The sequence below is a fragment of the Chiroxiphia lanceolata genome, chromosome 6 (assembly GCF_009829145.1).
Source record: "Chiroxiphia lanceolata isolate bChiLan1 chromosome 6, bChiLan1.pri, whole genome shotgun sequence".
Lineage (NCBI taxonomy): Eukaryota > Metazoa > Chordata > Aves > Passeriformes > Pipridae > Chiroxiphia > Chiroxiphia lanceolata.
This window is the reverse complement of record NC_045642.1, coordinates 44,322,324-44,342,131: the sequence shown is the minus strand read 5'-3', so window position 1 is coordinate 44,342,131 and position 19,808 is coordinate 44,322,324. Positions and strand designations below refer to the sequence as shown.

General features: G+C 39.0%; 1 protein-coding gene across 3 annotated transcripts in view; it reads right to left on the bottom strand.

The window, feature by feature from the left end:
- The window catches only part of TSHR (thyroid stimulating hormone receptor), a 67,077-nt gene extending 49,610 nt beyond the window's left edge, over positions 1-17,467 (bottom strand). Inside the window, exons 1-2 of one of the 3 annotated variants that reach the window (XM_032691418.1) lie at positions 17,443-17,467; positions 16,738-16,862 (exon numbers count right to left, since the gene is read on the bottom strand). In XM_032691418.1, coding sequence (XP_032547309.1) covers positions 16,738-16,766 — 29 coding nt within the window. In that variant the 5' untranslated portion in view covers positions 16,767-16,862; positions 17,443-17,467. The other 2 variants (XM_032691417.1, XM_032691419.1) reach the window with 2 other exon arrangements.
- Between the last annotated feature and the right edge of the window lie 2,341 nt (positions 17,468-19,808).

The following is a 19,808-nucleotide window of genomic DNA, read 5'->3' as shown; positions in this document are numbered from 1 at the left end:
GTTTTACTCAAACTTAAAGGTCTTTTCCAATCTAAATGATTCTATGATTCCATAATGCTATGGTTCTCAATAAGACACAGCTAGCCTCACATATACACAAGTTCTTTGAAGGAATCAGAAACAAGTGATGATTGATTTTTGAACCCATATTTTCAAAACAAATCAGAAAGGACCTCAGGAGAGATTTGAGACAAATTGGCTGTTAGACATAGTAAAAAAAGCTGGTTTCTGAATTGACAGCAGGTTCAAGCAAGGACAAAAAAAAAAAGGAGGTAGTGAACTCTGAATTTTCAGCATATAGGGAATTAATTAATGGATATTTACTTAGAACTATGACACTGAACAGTGTTGGCTCCCTGTTCAGGCTCTTCGTATTTTCTTTTAGTATGGGTGTCGTACTAAGCTGCACATAGATATGTTGTGATCTTGATGAGTCAGCTGCCATCAATATATGCCATTTTTATATCCTGCTATTTTTCCTCAATAGACTCTCACCAGCTATTATCGAGTTAGCTGAAAAGACAAAAATATTTCTGTTCCCTTTGAGTGAGCCTAATTGCCCTTAGAGAGAGCAGGAATTACGCAGATTCACTGTAGGGAGACTAAAACCTACTGTTTACTTGTTTAGTTTCATAAAGAATGATAATGCAACTTTTTGCCCACGTCTTTTAGAAACTGGCCTCATAAGGTTTCAGTAACATGTAAACTTAATTACATTGTAAAAAAATATTTGGGTGGGGAATGGCTTCTGATCTACTGCCATTTAATTGTAGCAAAAAGAGCATGCTTGCTTTCTGACAACTGTTTAAGTAAAACTATCTGTAAACAGCCACATGACAAATATGTTATAAAAAATGCTAGGTGCTCATTTAGGAATTTCCTTTGTTTTACCTTCTTAATAAGTTGTAGAGGCATAGATTTTAAGGCTAAGAAGGCTCATGGGAACATCTAGTCTGACATTCTGGATAATAAAAAGCATAACATTTCCCAATAGGTACAGTACTGCTTCTCCTTTTTGATTTTTTTGGGGGTAGGAAGGTCATATATTGTTGGTTTAAAAATAATATTAAAAAGAATCCCATACAACAATTAATCATTTGTTCAAGTGCTCAATCATTCTTGCTTTTTGTCTGTGTTTGTCGCTGCTGGTGTGCAGTACAAAGTTGGGAAGTGTATTTAGGCGTTGATTTTATGCGCTTTGAATCGGCACTCTGGAGTGAATTGTCGTTCTCTGCATTGACTCCAAGAAATTCAGGCTTCAGATTTTGATCCTCTGAACTGCATTAAAGAAAAGTGCCAGAATTATCCTCGAGTAAATGGCTTGGATAAATCCTTTCTCTCCCAAGATGAAATCTGTTCAACTGTATCTTTATGCCACTAGATTTTGTGCAGTCTTTACCTGTTAAATGAAAGAGGCTCACATTCTCACAGTTAACATGATCAAATTGCTCCTTTTTTGTTTTGATAAGTTGAACAGCTATGATCACAGAATCACAGAATGGGTAAGGTTGGAAAGGACCATAGCAGGTCATCTGGTTCAACCCCCCTGCTCAAGCAGGGGTGTCCAAGAGCACATTGCACAGAACTGCATCCTGTAAGGTATCTTTTTCAATACTTTCTTTAAACCTGTAATTCCTTTCTGAACTAACTCCAGCATTTCTACTTCTTAAACTGGGAGCAGTAGAATTAAACCACCCATATTCTCTATTAAACATTTTTTGGCATAGAGCTCCAGGTAGTTATCCACTGAGCATAACCAATACGTCATTTTCAAAGTCTTTGGTTTTAAGAATAGTGTCTGCCTAACCTGGAGGAAAAAAATTGTAGTCTACTCTTCTTACAAACACTGTTTTCCCTGCCTGTTTATTTCAATGCACATTGTGTGCTTTACTTGGTTTACTAAATGTTCTGGCTTTGTTTATCAGTGACTTGTCCTCTTCATTATTTACAATTTTCACAGAATTTATTCTCTGGGATGTAATTCAGCACCTTTGTCAGTCTCCTCATCAGAAAGTCTGCTTTCCTTCTTTTGTTGAATCTTGCAATATTTCTTGTTCATGTAGGGATCAAAGGCAATTTATACCCCTTACCTTTCTTCTCTCTCAGACTGTTGGAGTGCAAATAATTCCTCAGCTGAAAGATTTTTCTTATCAACTTGATAAAAATAAGATGATGTTAATATTTAAGAACCAACTCTGGACTTAACATCAGAATGTTTCTTTTAAAGCAGAACCTTTTAGCAAAAAGTTCTAATAATCAATGAAGGACAAAGTTTGCTGAAACTTTCAAATCTGCTTATCTTTGGAGTACTTTTTTCAGCTCTCAAAGGTAATTATTGCCTTTACGGCAAAAACAGAAGATTGGTATAATGACATTGTCAATGAAAGGCATGTAAGAGTTGATCACGGTACAGCAATTTTCCTTTTTTTTTCCTCCACAGATTTTCTCATTTCTTGGTCTACCTTCTTCTTGTAATGGAATTATTTTAGAAGTAGCCTATGACATCTTGGAGCCAGGGACAAATATTATCAAAAAATACCTCAAAAGGAAATCCTTTTAAGAGTAGAGGAATGGCTGTACTTGATGAGACCAAAGGTGCACCTAGTCCACTATCTTGTTTCTGGTAGAGTCCATTGGCAGATGCTGAGAGAAGAGTATAAGAAAAGGAGAAGCAAATATTATACTTCCCACTAATATTCTCCTAACCTTTCACAGTAAGGGTGTTAAGGAGCTAGATGTTCTTGTTCCTATGCAGAAACAACTATTTTCTTGTTGTTTCTTAGAACTGTCTTGTTTATGAAAGCTTTCAGCAATGGTGTCTTCTCAAGTAGTCTTTTCTGCTTCACTCTCTTCCTGATGCTTTTCTTTGGATTGTTTCCAATTAATCCACAATTTTCCTGAGAAGTGCTGTTTCAAACTGCACCAATATCAGTGCTGATTAGGTACTAGAAGTAGATTTGGTGTTCCTAGATATAAAATGACGTATGTGGGGAGGTCAGGAAGAGATTTTTTTTTTTTCCTAAAAAGACCCAAACCATTTCTAGCTGTTGTAGAATGGAATTAGCAAAAATTCCACCACTCAGTTCAACAGATTTAATTGAGGTGTAGAAGTGAAGTGACTTTTCATCTAAATAAGAAACAATTATTACATTAGGGTACAGCAGTGACATTGAAAACATGCAAATAGCTGTGTTGATTGACATGAAGGACCCAATTTGTCAAGTCTTCTTCTTCTTCTTTTTTTTTTTTTAGCATTAACAAAGACAGGTCAAATTTTTACCTACAGATAGACTGAAAGGGTAAATATAGGCCAGGCACATGTAATACTCCCTTAATATTTTCCCAGCTTCACACCTTTTTCTGTTGAAGGAATTTTCTGAGTCTGTTCATTAATGTATTTTTTGCCTATTTCTAATTCTCAGTGGATCTCTCTTTCAGTTGCACACCCAATTTTGCCTTGAGATTTTATCAGCTTCTTGCATGTCTTTTTACAAGGAATTCCAAAGACCTGCTTCCTGTTGCATGAAGAAACACTTCCCTTTCAGTTCTGGTGAGTTGTTTGGGGTTTTCTGTTTGGTTTTTGGGTTAGTTGGTTGGTTGGTTTGGTTTGATGGGTTTTTTTGGTTTTTTTGTTAACCTTCCAAACTTGTCTACCTCTAGCTTCATATATATGACATTTTGTTCTTGAAGCAGGAGTAAAAAGTCAATCCCATTTTCTCCCCACCCTTCCGGATGTGTAGACCTCTATTATGCCTCCATTCAGCAATTCTTCAGCCTGAGTGAAGGGTCACAGGCTACCCAGTATCTTCTGTGGAAACCATTCCACACTTTTGGTTATCCTTCCTGCTTTCTCTGTATTTCTTCAATTTCTAAATAAATATCCTACTCCAAGTGATAATATCAGTGCTCTACAAGGTATTCAAGGTACAGGTAAACTCTTATTTGTACAGTGGCAAAAGTATGTTATCTGTTCCTTTTCCAGTATTTTCTAATATTTGATTAAGTTGTTTTGAGGGGTTTTTTTGGGGTTGGGTTTGGGTTTTTTTTGGTTTTTTTGGTTGTTTGGTTGATTTGGGTTTTTTTTTGGCTTTTGGTTAGTTAGTTGGCTTTTTTTTTTGGTTTGGTCTTGGTTTGGTAGGGTTTGGGGTTTTTTTGTAGGTTCTTTTTTACTCTTTCTGAGCACTGAATCCATGTTTTACAGAACTAATGCCAAGATCTAACACAATGCCAAGATCTCCTCCTGATGAAATTATGAGCTCAGAACTTGTAATTTTTAATATATGTATCTTTGTATGGTTTTCCCACTGGGTATCATTTCCTCTATTAACACCAAATTTCGTTTACCATTTCATTTGCCACCCACTCAGTCCTGTAAGAGCCTTTTGAAATTCTTCACAGTCAGCTCTTAGCACTACTGCCTTAATAACTTAGAACGAGTGAACTTTGTTACCTTAGGCTACCACTGGATTTTTGGCATTGGTCTGGAACCTTTTAAAAGAAGTTACATGTTGGATGTCCGTTTGCATATCAGATGCACTTCTCATACTTGCCTATATTTAACTTGCTTTGTCATAACCACAAGTCAACTCTAGATCATTCATTACATTCCTCAAATAGGAAAAAATCAAGCCAATTACATTCATTATTTCATTCATTGTCTCTATTTCTATCATTTGTGAACCAAAACCTTGTAACTGTAGGCACTGTGTGAGGACAGGACACAGATAGTTCTTGCCTCCAAACGTAATCTAGGACTGCATATATAGACAAACATGAGCATCTGTAAGGCAGTAGAAAGCTGTATATTTACATATATAATATACACACATTTCTGGAATAGGGTTGTTTTCTTTTCCCTAAGGCAAAGCTCTGCTGTAATTCATCAATGAAAGTTATTTAAGCAAAGTGAATGTGAAACCAGACTTACTGTTTCTGTGTGTTTTCAGTAGAAATTCAAGCAGGTTTGAAGTAACTTCCTGTGTTCCTTCTTTATGTACTTTTAATGTACAAAAAATTAGGTCTTAGAGGTCTTTCTGCATTTTATAGTATCTCTAACTGTTCATAAAGGAATCTGAGGTTTTTAAAGCCTATTTCTTTGTCACATATGATCTCAGACTTTCTTTGTCTCACAAAACAAGTTGTTGCTTTTTTTGTTCAAGAGGAATAGCAGGAAATTTCTTAATTTACATTTGAAATTTAAAGAAAATTGTTAACTAAAGCATACTGTTCTATAATCCCTGCTCAGCTAGTCAGGTTCCAATCAAATTCCTTCCTTATTCTCAATTAAACATAAAATTTTTTTTTAAAGGGATATTGTTCAAAGTGGTCTGTAGTGTAAATAGGACCTACTGAAACATTTCCACAGTCTGGGAGAGTGGCTTCTGTACTGCAACAGCTGTTTAATCCATATGCCTGACTCATTCAAAAATCAAGAAAATTAACAAAAAAATTGGAAAAAAAAGTAATAATATGCAAATGGCAAGAAAGAAATGTTAAGGAGAAAAAGAAGATATCATTTTGGTGAAAAGGGTGAAGATTCTTCTCTTGTGGATCTATGGTAACAATTTTTCTTCCTGACAGCCAGAAAAAAAGATAATGCTGTTGCTCAGAGTTGGGATTTTGCAACCAGGATAGATACACATTTTCAGAATTATATCATAAGGAAACCTTTTATTCTGGGCTACACAAATTTCAAAATTGACATCAGGACTGTCTCAGGCTCAGCTGAATGCGTGTGGGTCATGGTCAGGCATGACAGAATATTGTAGTGGAGATAGCGTCTGAAAAAGTCAGCTAATTTTTTCCTTTGTAACTGAATTTACCCACCAAAAGGAACAAAATTATTTTTCTCATAGCTATGTTAATATATAGGCTTTTAACCTTTGCTCACTCTCTTGTGACAGAGATTTCCCCTTTTCCCAACTTGCATCAGTCCCTGTGGACTCTCCCTTATAGGGAGAGGAATTTTACCTCTCAGAGAGATTCTGCAGGAAAATGATATTTCATAAATTCCTAGTTTATACTACTATTTGTGGAAGCTCTCTAATTTAATGGGTAAGGAGAAAACTGCACTGTTTTACCATGGAGTCTTTTAAACTGTTTTGGTGGGCATTTCCTTTCTGACTAATTCATCTGACTTCAAAGCACCTTACTTTGTTAGTTACTGAGAGACAAGTGTGTGTACTAAATTTTGGGAGTGTCCTGGAGCACAGAAACTCAAAAATTATCTTACTGGCTCACAAAGCAAGCTCCAAATTACCCAAGATCATGTCCTGAACATTGACCAAAAAAAGTTACCCAGGGCACAGGTATAAATAATCTTATATGAATGGATCACATTAGGAGAGCAAAAGCTCTGCTGGAGCTGAAACTAGCAATGTATGTGTAGGGTAACAAGAGGGACTTCTGTAAATGTGCATGGTCAGCAAAAAGAAAACAGGGAAATTGGGGGCTCGCTGCTCAAGGGCACAAGGGACTTACTGACAAAGGACACAGAAAAGGCCTCAATGCCTTCTTGGTGTAGTTTAACCCCAGCTGGCAACTAAGACTCACACAAGCTGCTCACTCACTCCGTCCACAGTGGGATGGGGGAGAGAAACAGGAGTAAAAGTGAAAAAACTTGTGGGTTGAAATAAAGATGGTTTAATAGGTAAAGCAAAAGCCACATATTAGCAGAGCAAAACCAGGAATTAATTCAATGCTTTCCATTAGCAGGTACGTGTTCAGCCATGCCCAGGAAAGCAGAGCTCCATCAACTGTGACTTGGGAAGACAAATGCTTTCATTCTGAAAGTACCCCCTTCCTCCTCCCCCCAGTTTAATATGCTGAGCATGACATCATATGGTATGGGATATCCCTCTGGACAACTGGGGTCAGCTGTGCTGGCTGTGTCCCTTCCCAGCTCCTCATGCACTCTCAGCCTGGTGGGGTGGTGTGAGAAGCAGAAAATGCCTTTGCTCTCTAAGCACTGCCCAGTAATAACTAATACATCTCCCCCTGAATTACCAACTGTTGTTTCCAGCACAAATCCAAAACATACCGCCATACTAGGTACTATGAAGAAAATTATCTCAGTCAAAACCAGCACACTTTTGCACCTTTTTTTTTAATCTGCTCCCAGGCCTCCCAAGTCCCTCACTGGCAGCACAGCCTGAGGAAATGGAGCATTACCTGAAGCAGAAGACAGGCTAAAGAAGCAGTGAAGTGCACTGGGTGTACAGCAATTCATGGGACCTGATAGGCTGCACCTGAGGGCAATGGGGAGCTAGTTTGATGCCATTTTGAGGCCACTCTATCATCTTTGAAGGACCATTGTGTTCAAGGGAGATTATGTCTGAAGAACACAAGCATCATGCACGTCTTCCAGTGAGGTAAAATGGAGGATGTGGGGAAACACATGCTAGTGGCTGCTATGTAGTTGGTTTTTGTATGTAATTAATTGTGTACCTCTGAATGTCCTTTTGCATGTACTATGTACACAATCAGTGGAAAGATAAATTTCTTTATTTTCATCTATATTTCTATCTTAATAGTTACTAACATTCGGTTTTATTTTTTGACCTCTGCTGAGCAGCTGGCAGCAATTACAGGCACTTAGTGGTCCTCTGATTAGACACAATAGTAGCAAGCAATTACAGCCTGTTCTTGCTCTCTGTGTAGGAAGTGAACCTCTTCAGACTGCTCTTTTCTAAAATTTCATGGTCCCCTTTGAACTGTCTTTGCAGCCATTTATAGACTCTTAGCTCAATATTTCAGAAACATGGGTCTTCTCTATTGTATTTTATTGTTGGCCATCATAAAAGTTTAAAGTTCAGGTTAAAATTGTAACAATATCAGTTTTAGGTCAAAATCTTAGTTCAAAAGTCATGAAATAGGTATGTCTGTGATCACAATAGAAGGAAATATATGAAGCTGTAATGTTTGAATATGGCAATTAAGTGAAGTCCCAGGTAACTGGAAAAAGGGAAATATTGTATGTATTGTTTAAAAGGGTATAAAGGAGGACCCTGGGAATTACTGACCTGTCAGCCTCACCTCTGTACCTGGGGAGATCCTCCCAGAAGCTCTGCTAAGGTACATGGAGGACAGGGAGGTGATCTGAGACAGCCAGCATGGCCTCACCAAGGTCTTGCCTGACCAATCCAGTGGTGGAGTGACTACGTCAGTGCACAAGGGAAGGGTTACAGATGTCATTTATCTGGGCTTCTGTAAAGCCTCGGACACGGTCCCTCACAGCATCCTTCTCTTTAAATTGGACAGAGATCGATTCCATGGGTGGATAAGGATTTGGTTGGATGGTTGCATCCAGAGACTAGTGGTCAATGACTCAGAGTCCCGATGGACATCAGTGACTAGTGGTGTCCCTCAGGGGTCCGTATTATGTCAGGTACTGATTAGTATGTTCATCAATGAGATGAACAGTTGGATCAAGTGCACCTTCAGCAAGTTTGCAGATGACACCAAGCTTGACACACCTGAAGGACAGGATGCCATACAGAGAGACCTGGACGAGCTCAGAAAGTGGGCCCATGGGAATCTCATGAGGTTTGACAAGACCAAGTGCAAGGTGCTGCACCTGGGTCAGGGCAACTCCCAGTATTAATCCAGGCTGTAGGAGGAATAGATCAGGAGCAGCCGTGCTGAGAAGTGCTCAGGGATGAAAAGTTGGACCGTGAAGGAGGGGCACATAGATGATCAGAGGGCTGGAGCACTTCTCTATGGGAAAAGGTTGAGAAAGCTGGACTTGTTCAGCCTGCAGAAGAGAAGGCTCCAGGTGGACCTTATTGCAGCCTTTCAGTACTTAAAGAGGATTTATAAAAAAGATGGGGGCAAACACTTTAGCAGGGCCTGTTGCAATAGGGTAAGGAGCTAGGATTTTAAACTAAAACATGGTAGATTCACACTTGATATAAGGAAAACATTTTCACAATGAGCATGGTGAAACATGGGCACAGGTTGTCCATAGAGGTAGTAAGTATCCTATTCCTGGAAACATTCAAGGTCAGACTGCATGCTATGCTGACCAACCCGATCTAGTTAAAGATGTCCCTGCTCATTGCAGAGGTGGTTGGACTAGATGACCTTTAAAGGTTCCTTCCAACCCAAACTATTCTATGATTCTATGCTGTTACAGTATTAGGTTTCATTTCAATTACCTTTACTGGCTCTTCAACCTCTATACTTAAGTATCTCCTCATTTGTGAGAAAAAAATAGGTCAAACTTTTTGTGTTATGTGACTCAATCTGCCTTCATAAAGACTGCCATTTAAAATGCCGGTTTCTTTACATCCAGGCAGATCACACTCACAGATTTGAGATCAAAAGAGAACTAGTCTTACTTTGGCAAGTGTCAGCAGCTCATTGTCTATGTTGAAGTTTAAATTGCAACAAATCTACTATAGGTGCTATGATTGCTTCTACTTGAGTCTATAGCATCGTATTTTGCAAAATTCTGAGTATCATTGTTTCACAGTGAATTGGGTAAGGTATCAGGGCACTGGCTGGATTGAACAATTTTGAACAGAATAGAAACTGTTGACATAAAATGGCCTTTTTGGGAATGGGTCACTTCTCAATGAAGTGAGTAAAGCAAACTACATTTTCTACTCTCTAAATTTTGGCTACCACTTAGAAGACACCTAAGGGTGGTTAACAAGCTGCTAGGCTATTAGTAGCTTCACAACATAAATTGTTAGGTTTTTTGAGACTCTTTAATGTGTATCCTGTGAACATAAAGATATGTAAGAGCTGAGTCCAGCAGAACACAAAAGCACATGTTTGAAATTGAGTTTTTTAAAAACTGAGACTGTACCTCATTTTTCTCATTCCTGTTTTAGCAGATCAGCATCTAAACTGCATGTGGGAAGGTTCAATCACAGTTTGTGATGAAGGCAGATAATTTAGACTTTTTAAAAACACCTCCTGAGATGGTCCAGTTTTCAAAATATAATCCCCTTTTCTTAGACTGTTTTGACGTTCTGTAAACTCAAGACATGGAAAATATCAATTGATTTTGCAAATATATAAACAGTCTGTATGAGTCATATTCGTGTAAGGTTGCCCTCTTAACTGATACTAACAGAAAACATAGTATTATTAGCTTTTTGCAATACACTCTGTAAACTATTGCTTAGTAGTTACAGAGGGTTTTTTTGTAAAATTTAAGCTTTTTCTTTTGTTTTACAAGTATATCAATATGCTCTGTTTCTCAATTCAAGAGAAGGCTGTTGTGTGCTTCTGAAGTGTAACAGGTTGGAAATTCAATGTCTAAAGAAAACAATGTAATGAAAACTGACTGCTGTAGCAATTCAAGATTCAGTGGAGTGTAACACTTACAGAATCAGTCTGTTAAACTACTGTTGAAATAATCTCCAAAAACAGAGTTTAACCCTTGTGTAAAACATTTTTTTGTTATCAAGTTGATCAAAACTCATCATCTTCACAGACAAGGAAAAAATGAAAATGAGTTTCTACTGCCATATCACCAGTGTCTCTTGTAAAAATGTGGATATTCTTATTGAGATTAACCTCTACATAGCATCTACAAAAAAACTATTTGCAGTACTTCTGCTCTTCTGTTGAGCAAGCTATATGTGTAGTTAAAGCATGCTGAAGAAATGCTCATTCTACTAGGAATGGGAATGGCTTTTTTGTTTGTACTTGTACAGTTCCCAGCATTTGATGGGTATCTGCCTCATGACACAGGAAATTTCAATGTTCCAAATGCTACTGATACAATGTTACTGATACAATGACTGATAAGAAATGAAAAAAATACTCTATTCAACGTTCAAAAAATATTCTTTTGATTTTCAGTAGTTTCTCTGGTCCCCTACTACCCCTCATTCCTGTTCCTTATCTGCTCACTTCTTTGATTTGGGGTGTGTGTACAGTAAAGCAGTGCACAGTTTGTAAGTAACTTCAAGAACCCTTAGAACAGTTTTTTCAACTTACCATTGTGATTATGAACAAATTCTTTCACTTTAACATTTCACTTTAACTGAGAGGATAATATATACTAATTTTTTAGACTTAGTGTATTGGACCTACTGTATGTCAACATGTAGGACTTTTGTATGTCAACAGTAGGATTATAGAAGTAATATTATGTTTTTCCAAGTGAAATGTGTAGGTAAATATAATAAGATATATTGGATTTGGCAAGAAAGCATAGGTTTTTGTAAAATGCAGTATTTAGGAAACATTTTATGTTGCAGCATACACATAGAATTATTTAAATCACTACCTGAAAGACAATTGATAAAATGATTTCTTGGATTTGGTAAGTATAATGGTGTTTGGAAAACAAAAAAAAAATTAATACTTTTAAGAAAGCTCAAACCTGATTTTTTCTTTAGAAACAGTTAAATACTTCTATAAATGAAAACAACTGAATATTGTTTGGAAAATGAACTAGTTGCAACTAAAACATTATTTCATAAAATGTAGCCATTTTATATTACTTCCAGAATATATAGAATATATGATCCTTTTCATCCAGGCAGCTTTCCAGTCACTCTTCTTCTGGCCTGTAGCTCTGCATGGGCTTGTCATCAGCTCTGTTGAGATCCTTCTGCAGAGCCTACATACCCTTTAGCAGATCAACACTCCCATCCAGCTTGCTGTCATCTGTGAACTTGCTGAGAGTGCATTCAATCCCCTCATCCAGATCATCAGTAAAGACATTAAACAGGATGGGCCCCAACACTGAGACCTGGGGAACGTTACTTGTGACCAGCTGCCAGCTGGATTTACCTTCATTCACCATCACTCTCTGGGCCCAGCCACCCAATCATTTGACCATCACTGACGCAGCAAACAGTACACCTCATCCAACCAGATGGATTCCTTCCTATTTTTCAGAGTCTTCCAAAGAAGAGAGACCTACAAGCATTTAGTTCCCAAGGTATTTTCTAAAGCACTTTTAAAAAAGAATTATACTATACCTGTGACCTTCCATTCTTTTGTCACCATGGCTGATTTAAATGGTAAGTTACATACTACAGTAGGCAATGCAGCAATTTTTTGCCTTTGGAACTCTTACACAAGTATTATCTGGCTCAGGCTACTTGAACCTATTCAGTTTTTCAGTTTGTTTCAAATAAACTTCATACTGATGCTTTAATTTGGTCAAAGTTTTTCAGGCTTACCATTTGATGTGTTTTAAAGATTACACTGACTTTTCATGATATTACAAGTTTCTCTTCAAAATATTTTTTTACTGCATTACTTCAAGTTTCCAAAAATTTCCATTTCTGGGCATGACTTCCATTTTCTGAAGGATGCTCTATTAGCTTCCTTCAGTTTTCTAACCATGTCAGTATTTTTCCTGTTCTTTTAGACTCTCAGTACTTTGTCATTAAAATAGGGATAATACTTATGTGCTTATGTTGCAAGGTTGTTTATGAAGATGTATTTATGAGGCTCTACACTTAATTCTGAAGCAATGAAGTCTAAAAAAAGATAATCATTAGAACTACCTGAAGTCAGAATACCTCTGAATTTCAGAAAATTCCTAGGACCTAGGTTTGGGGGGGAAATATTTTAAATTAGCACAATTATTTTGAATATAAATTAGAGACACTATCTCTCCTTCAGTTCTACTTATCGCTTCTGTGAATTAAAATGCTTTAAATTCCTCATCATGCATACAAAAAATGTGGATACCAGTTATTACAGATAAAACAGTAAAGTCCCTAAGTATTTTGCTCTGCAGTTAAAAAAAAAAAATCAGTAAGTATTTATGAATATTTGACATATAATTGCTACTTCTAAATATCACATTGCAAATATGTAAAAGATATTACAAAGTTTCCATATGTCCTTTATCAAAAGCTGACAACAATAGGTGGAACTAAACAGGCCAGCTGTTTCACTACATCTTGTTATGAGAGTATCCACCACGTGCTCACCCCTACCAGCATAGTAAACATCTCATTTGTCAGCCTGAAGGCTGAGCTCAAAAATCAGTATCCTACCTATGGCAAATATCCTGGAGCAGATACAGAACTGTAAATTAATACCTAATGTAAAGAGCATATTCTTAAAGACTGTACTGGTTTTGTATCTATTTATATGCCAGTTCCACTGTCCCCTCCAAATTCCCTCTTTTTCAATTTCAATCAAATTTGATTAAGTTGATGTGAAAAGAGCACCTGGGTACAGGATAGAAACCTTACTAGCATCCCTTCTGAAAAGTAAAGGGAGAGGGAAAGGGAAAGGGAAAAGAGTAGAAGTTATTTTAGTAAGTGAATGCAGGAGATGTAGTGCACAAATGAACAAGAAGCAAAACTTCATTAGTTTTATTGCCAAAAGAAAAGTAATTAAAACCGACTAATAATAGGCTCATAAAATGAAAAGCATTGGGAACTCCACTGAGATGAATTTGGGATAGTGATACCATCTGAATATGTCATCATAATGATGCCAAAAAGGGTATTACAATAATTCAAGCATTATGATGATTGTAGCTTTGGACAGATGTTCAGTGAGGTTTTGGCGATCTGTAAGTGTAAGTAATTTTTCACAGTCATTAACCCTCCCTTCCTAGTGGATCTGCTTGAACTGAAAGACCAGGATCTCTCCTGGTATATTCCACCAAACATAGAAGAGGTTAGAGCACCAATTGCTGCCCTGCTCCAGCACTTTGCTGGTGACAAAGAAAAGCACTGTCAGCCAAGGGGTTGGGACAGAGATCTCAGTACCATTGCAAGTAGTGCCCCTGCCACAGCATGAAGGAGTGCTGGAGTCAAGGATAGGCAAAGGTAGAAGCAAAGGAGGACCTTGCAGGGGTAAAATAGCAACAGATGAAGTCAAGGTGTCAGCTGCGCAGAGAGAGGTATAAAATATACCATAGATGCAACAAAATTATTGATATATAATTTCATATTTTTTTAGTAATATATTTCAATACCACTTAGAACTGCTTTCCTGCCATAGTATGGTATCAATATATTATATAGGGATCATATAACCCTTAACTTCAGGCAATAAGATAAGAATTACCTATGATACACAAAACTTTTTTCTTTCTACTTATTTTGTTTATTCCCCAGGAAAGGAAGTAAAAAAACCCCAAACTTGTATTGAAAAAAGGACATCTCCAAGATCAATATCTGTGCATTCAGGCACTCTGGATAATCACCTGCATTAACTACATTTGGATAAACACATCATAAACAGTTTAAAACAAGCACACTTTCCTGGCTTAAGTTCATGTCACTTTTCCACGAAAAGAGTTGTAAATAAACATTTATTGAAATTTCTTATAAGCATGGCTTGTTAAAATAAAGGCTTAGCCCATTCTCTTAAAGTAGGGTAAAGAAATGAGAACAGTCCCGACTGTTCATCAGAATGAAATTTTAATTGGAGTTTCAAGATCCTGTGGACTGAAAAGAGCTCATCATCTCCAAAAGCTGGCAAAGTGTTCTTAGTCTCACCAGCCTCTTAGTTCTACAACCCTACAAAACTGAATAGCCACATAAGAAAGTTTTAAAATTGGCAATCTTGAGATTCACACATTACCACCACCAAGCAGAATTACTTTGCCTAATGTAACAAAGTTGCTGGATTTGGGGAAAATTGTAGAGTTTCAACATACAATGTGCAGACATGTACAGCTACATACTTCACCTCAAAGAAGCGTTCATTCATTCTAAGGTTAGCAGAAACTTACTTCTGACTCTTTTGTCTTTAATTCAGAACTGTTGCCACTTGTAAGGCAGAAGGATGCAAAGCATGACAGAATCAGGGGCATATCTTTACAATCTCTTTGGAAAACTCTGTGTGTTATCTGCAACGTGCAAGTAATCCCGTCTGAAGCACCCGAAAGCACTCTCAATAACAGACACATATAAGTAACTGTTATGACTCCCATTTAACATATGGAGCGAAAGAAAGATTAGGTCATTTGCTGAGGGACTACAGAATCAGATATAGTCTCTCGGACTTCAGCAACTCAAGTAATAATACAGAAGGAAAATATACACACTTTATCCAGAGAGAAAACTGCAAACTGAAGTAAAAAAATGTTGTGGGATATTTTTTTTTTGTTTGGTTTGTTTTTGTTGCTGTTTGTTTGGGTTGTGGTTGGTTGGTTGGTTGGTTGTTCACTGGGGGGGGGGGGGGGTGTTTGTCTGTGCAAAGAGCTCTGTTTTCCTTATTTCCCCAAATAATTTTCCCACGTATTTTCAAATAAAAGACTATACAGCGCATGTTCTACCTTTTCAACCATACGCTATAAAATCACAATTGTCATTACCTGGAATATTTTCTTGTCTATGGGAGGGAGTACCTGTGTTGAGAAGTTTCCAATGGTCACTGTAGTTGGTACAGATGATTAAATTCCACCCAATATAAACAGAAAAATATTTCTCAGTTGTTTTTCTTAATTATTTTCCCATGGAAATAAGATCGTCATTGATTGTTTTTAATCTTTTAAAAACAGTGGTTTATGATCTTAAAGCCCTCATTACTACAAGTGTTTAAAACACTAGAACTCCAGTGGCTGAAGTGCTTATTTGTGAAGCTGTATGTAGAGAGGTACTTCTCAGCCATCATACCAGCATTTTTTCAAGGAAAGTATCCATTTTCATTATGTGATCTCATTGTTTCTATTAACTATTTTAAATGCCCGTACAAAGGCATATTTCTCCTATGAACTGAAACTGCTTTATTTTCTAACTTGTCATGGTAGATTTCAAAGAACATACTACTTGGTACATATGGTAATGTCACAGCAATTTCAACTTAAATAAGGTGCGTATATAAAAGTATAATAACCAAATGAAAACCTGTATAGTTTAAAACCCTATTAACTGAAATATTGCAGTCTAATCATCCAAAAAATTAAAGGCATATAAAAATAATGGAAATAACATCAATAATTTTTTCTGTCTTTTCAGGTTAGTGATTAATTTGCTAAACCTTTACTTTCAGGTGTTAAAGAATCTTGAGAAGTTCAAATTACTTAATGGTTCACATTTTCAAATAAAGTCCTGAGAATCATTATCAAAACATAAACCAATCAACCTGTTATTGTTTCATCTTGCAACTAAATCAACTGAGTTTGAGTTTGTTTACTTTATCAGAAAGTAATCTATATATACAGCTGAACCTTCCCTTGGAGACTAGAAACAGTTTGTACTTCATGAGGCAAAGTAAAATCCAGGAGCGATTCATCTTAGTTTTAGCTGACTGGTGCCATTTCAGTTTCCCTACAGTATTTATCTGACAGATAAGACACAAGCTGCCCATCTGGACTGGCAGCAGGAACCCAGACAAAATTTTTTACTGTGCCTGTTATAGTACCACTTAGGCTTAGGTACCTGAGTTATTTTATGACTTTGGCAAGCTCCAAATTTGCTGCTTTATCCCTCACTCCACACTTTTGTTTATCAGAAGTACTTCATCTCCCAGACGGTGTATTAGGATTCTCAATTCCCATGGATTCTTTTTTTTTTTCTGGCTTTGACAAAGAAGCTGAAAATGCATAGAAGAATTTGTGGAACTCTTTGTGAGGTGGTATATCCAATTCCTATTATTTTTTTTAATTACAAAACTGTGCTTGATCTACCCCTCCTTCACCTCACCCTCTAGGCACTTCCCACACAGAATCCAGCCTTCCACTCAGTTTGCCTATAAAAAGCCCAGTTACTAATTTTCCCACATTTTACACAGAACTCTTAAGACCCAGTGGACAGTCATCTCTTCACAGCTCTATAAGGTTGAGTTTCCTACCTCCTCCTGTCACACACAAGAGTCCGCATACTGCCGCTCCCGCTATGCTGTAGTGCTCAAGTAAATTGCGGCACTTCCCCGCTCACAGCTTCCTCATCTCGCAGGGCATTAGCTCAGAGCTTCTCCTGCCGGCAAAGTAAGAATACTCAAAACTGGGTAGTGCCTCCCTTAAACCATCCCAAGGTACTCACAGGGTCTGGGTGTCCTCCGGAAGGCTGGGAATAAAGTGGATGTCCCTGCAAGTGATTTTATAGTCCTCCCAGTCAGAGCACTCGCAGAAGGCTGAAGGGCACCTCTCTGTGCCCTGGCTGCACAGCACCAGCACCAGCAGCAACTGGAAGGCTATCGGGAGGCACAGCATCTTCCGCCGCCCGCTCCCGCTCTGCCCCTCGCTTCTCCGAGGAGACGAGGAGACCCCAGAGCTGCAGGGGCAGACAACGCTGCCCCGCCGCGAAAAGCTGCTGGTGAAAGGCGGCACCTTCGCAGGACAACGCCGCCTCCTCCCTAAGCGGGTCAGGAGAGGTTTCAGGGAACTCTTCGCGCCCTCGCCATGGGGCACGCTCCCTTTCCCCTCCCCGGCCCTGAGCCCATTCCGCCGGCCATCCGTCCCTGTCGCTGCTGCCCCACACCGGCCTGACCCCCGCGCTCCTCTGTACCCCTCCCGCGAGGCCCGTCCCCCGGCAGCGCCCGTGCCCCGGCTCTCACGGGGGCCGCGCCGCCCGGACCCGCCGCTCCCCGCGCTCCGCCCGCCGCCGGCGAGTCCAGCGCAGCCCCGAAGCGCCGGGGCCACCTGATGCGAGCGGCCGGGACTGCGGGGGGCGAGCGGGCGCCCTGCCCTGCCCAACACAGCCCTGCTGAGGCCACACGGGCCCCGGCTCCGCGCCGGCAGGGAGACAAGCCGCAGAGCCGTTCTCAAAGGTAGCGGAGCGACGCCTGGCCCCGAACGTCTCTCCCGGCATCTTTGCAGAAGGGAGGAGGGAAGGGGCTGAGTAAGAGCCATGCTAAGTCACCTGTGAAAGCAGTGAAGTTACGACAAGTCTTTACACCGAGCAAAAATTCACTGTCTGCAAGTTAGACACGCAGTAAACGTAAAGCAGTAAAAAAAGCACTGAAAATTCGGAAGAGATTTTGAAATTCACACGACAGATCAAAATGAAAAGGAGAGACTAGCATTTTCCACATGATCAGAAAAGATAAAATACATTCACCAAAGGAAAAAAAGAAAAACAAATAAATCTAACCCTGAGAGAAGCAAGGTGGAATTATTGTCACCTGAAGTAGGTGCACAACAAGAAAAATGTCAGCATAAATGTTTGTAGCCTTGGGAGAAGGAAACTTGAAAATGTAACCTATGCATAGTAAAAAATTAGACCACAATCTTCTTGGATAAATACTTCTCCTCCAGCTAGATTAGCTACTCAAACATTTTGAGTACAACAGATCAGATATTATTTTGATGTAAGTCTTTAATTTCAGTTCATCAGTATGTGTTTCCTAGATGTAATTAATTCCCTCAACACACCTTTTTAGGGTGAGAAACCGATATTATGCCCACAAAGAAATACAATATAAATCCTGATCATATGGGCATATATTAGCACTTAGATCTTATGTAAGTGAGGAATCCATCAGATATATTTATCCTGTTTCGGATCGGGTATCCAGTGAGGGGACAAGCTGAAGCACACACAACAGAGTGCAGACAACTTCAATCTGCATTGCATGGAATTCCTTTGGGAATGCTGGCTGTCTCATGCCCTGCTCAGTCATGTCCTTCTGGCACACTGCCCATATCTGTAACTCACCTGCAGCCCTAAGAGCCACCACCCACCACCATTTTTTGGTGTCCCTATCAACTCGACTAAATAACAGTGAAGCCATAGGCAGATGACTGAATTTCAAGGCAAATGAACAAGAGAGCTACACACTCCACTGAGGCATAGATGAGAGAAAAGATGTGACTCTGTCTTGCCAAGTCAGATATGGAGCTCTGTAACTGTTCCCTACTTTGGTCAGTGCTAAGGGAGACTCTGGTACAGTGTAAGATAGACCAAGCTGCTGGAAGCTGCAATGTGTTCAGTGTTTCAGCAGTGGGATCATATTCTTTCCCAGCCAAGGGCTAATGGTAAATTTCATGAAGAAGAAAGCCACAAAGCAGTACAGGTTCTGAGCGTGGAAGCACACCTACTTCTGGGCTGCAATTCCATCCTGTCCTGTCCCATCCCATCCTGCCCTCTTGTGGAAACGAGACACACCATATCCTGTTTGGCACAGTAACTTGGAGACAGCAAGTGCAACATTACCACAGTTGCCAAAAGCCACAAAACAACCTACTCAGTAGCCTACCCCCTCATTGTTGTCCAACACACCCAGGTTAATATTACCTGGCATTTATGAAGTATGGTCTGTCTTCTTGTTTTGGGGACCATAGACAAGATACACATTCTTACTGATATCTGAGGGCAAGTCACAAGAACGGGGTTGTGGTGCAAACTCAGGGTTCCTTACTGTGTGCTCCATTCAGTCCCACTGATCCTTCCCAGATCTGGAAACAATACCTCAATGCCCACCCATGCTGCAAGGAGGCTTTTGCCAGGATCTGCAGAACTTGCCTTCTTTTTTTCCCCTCTCTTCCAGTTTAATCTCTCTCTTCTCACAATCAATCTTGATGACCTAGTATGACTAGGAACACAACAAAGGAGTCTTTACTTTTCATGACACGACCTAGTTTGCAGGAAGAGAGTAGGGATGTGTATCCCCTCTCTAATGACAGTACCGCTGGGGTGATTTGTTGTGATGTCTTGTGTGTACTCTCTTCAAATCCCTCTCTCCCCCACTTTTATTTCAGCTTCAGTGTAACTTTTTTATGTATCACCCCCTGGAGATAATTAATGAATGTTGCTTTTTCACATACTAAAACCAGTTAATGTATTAAAAGTATCACCGACGTGTACATCCACAATTATAAACATAAACCTAAGAACAGACATTCAAAATCCTGTATGCCCTGAAGCTAGAGAAATTAAGCAGTTTTAATCCATTAAAATGCCTTATGCTCTGATTCTAATAAA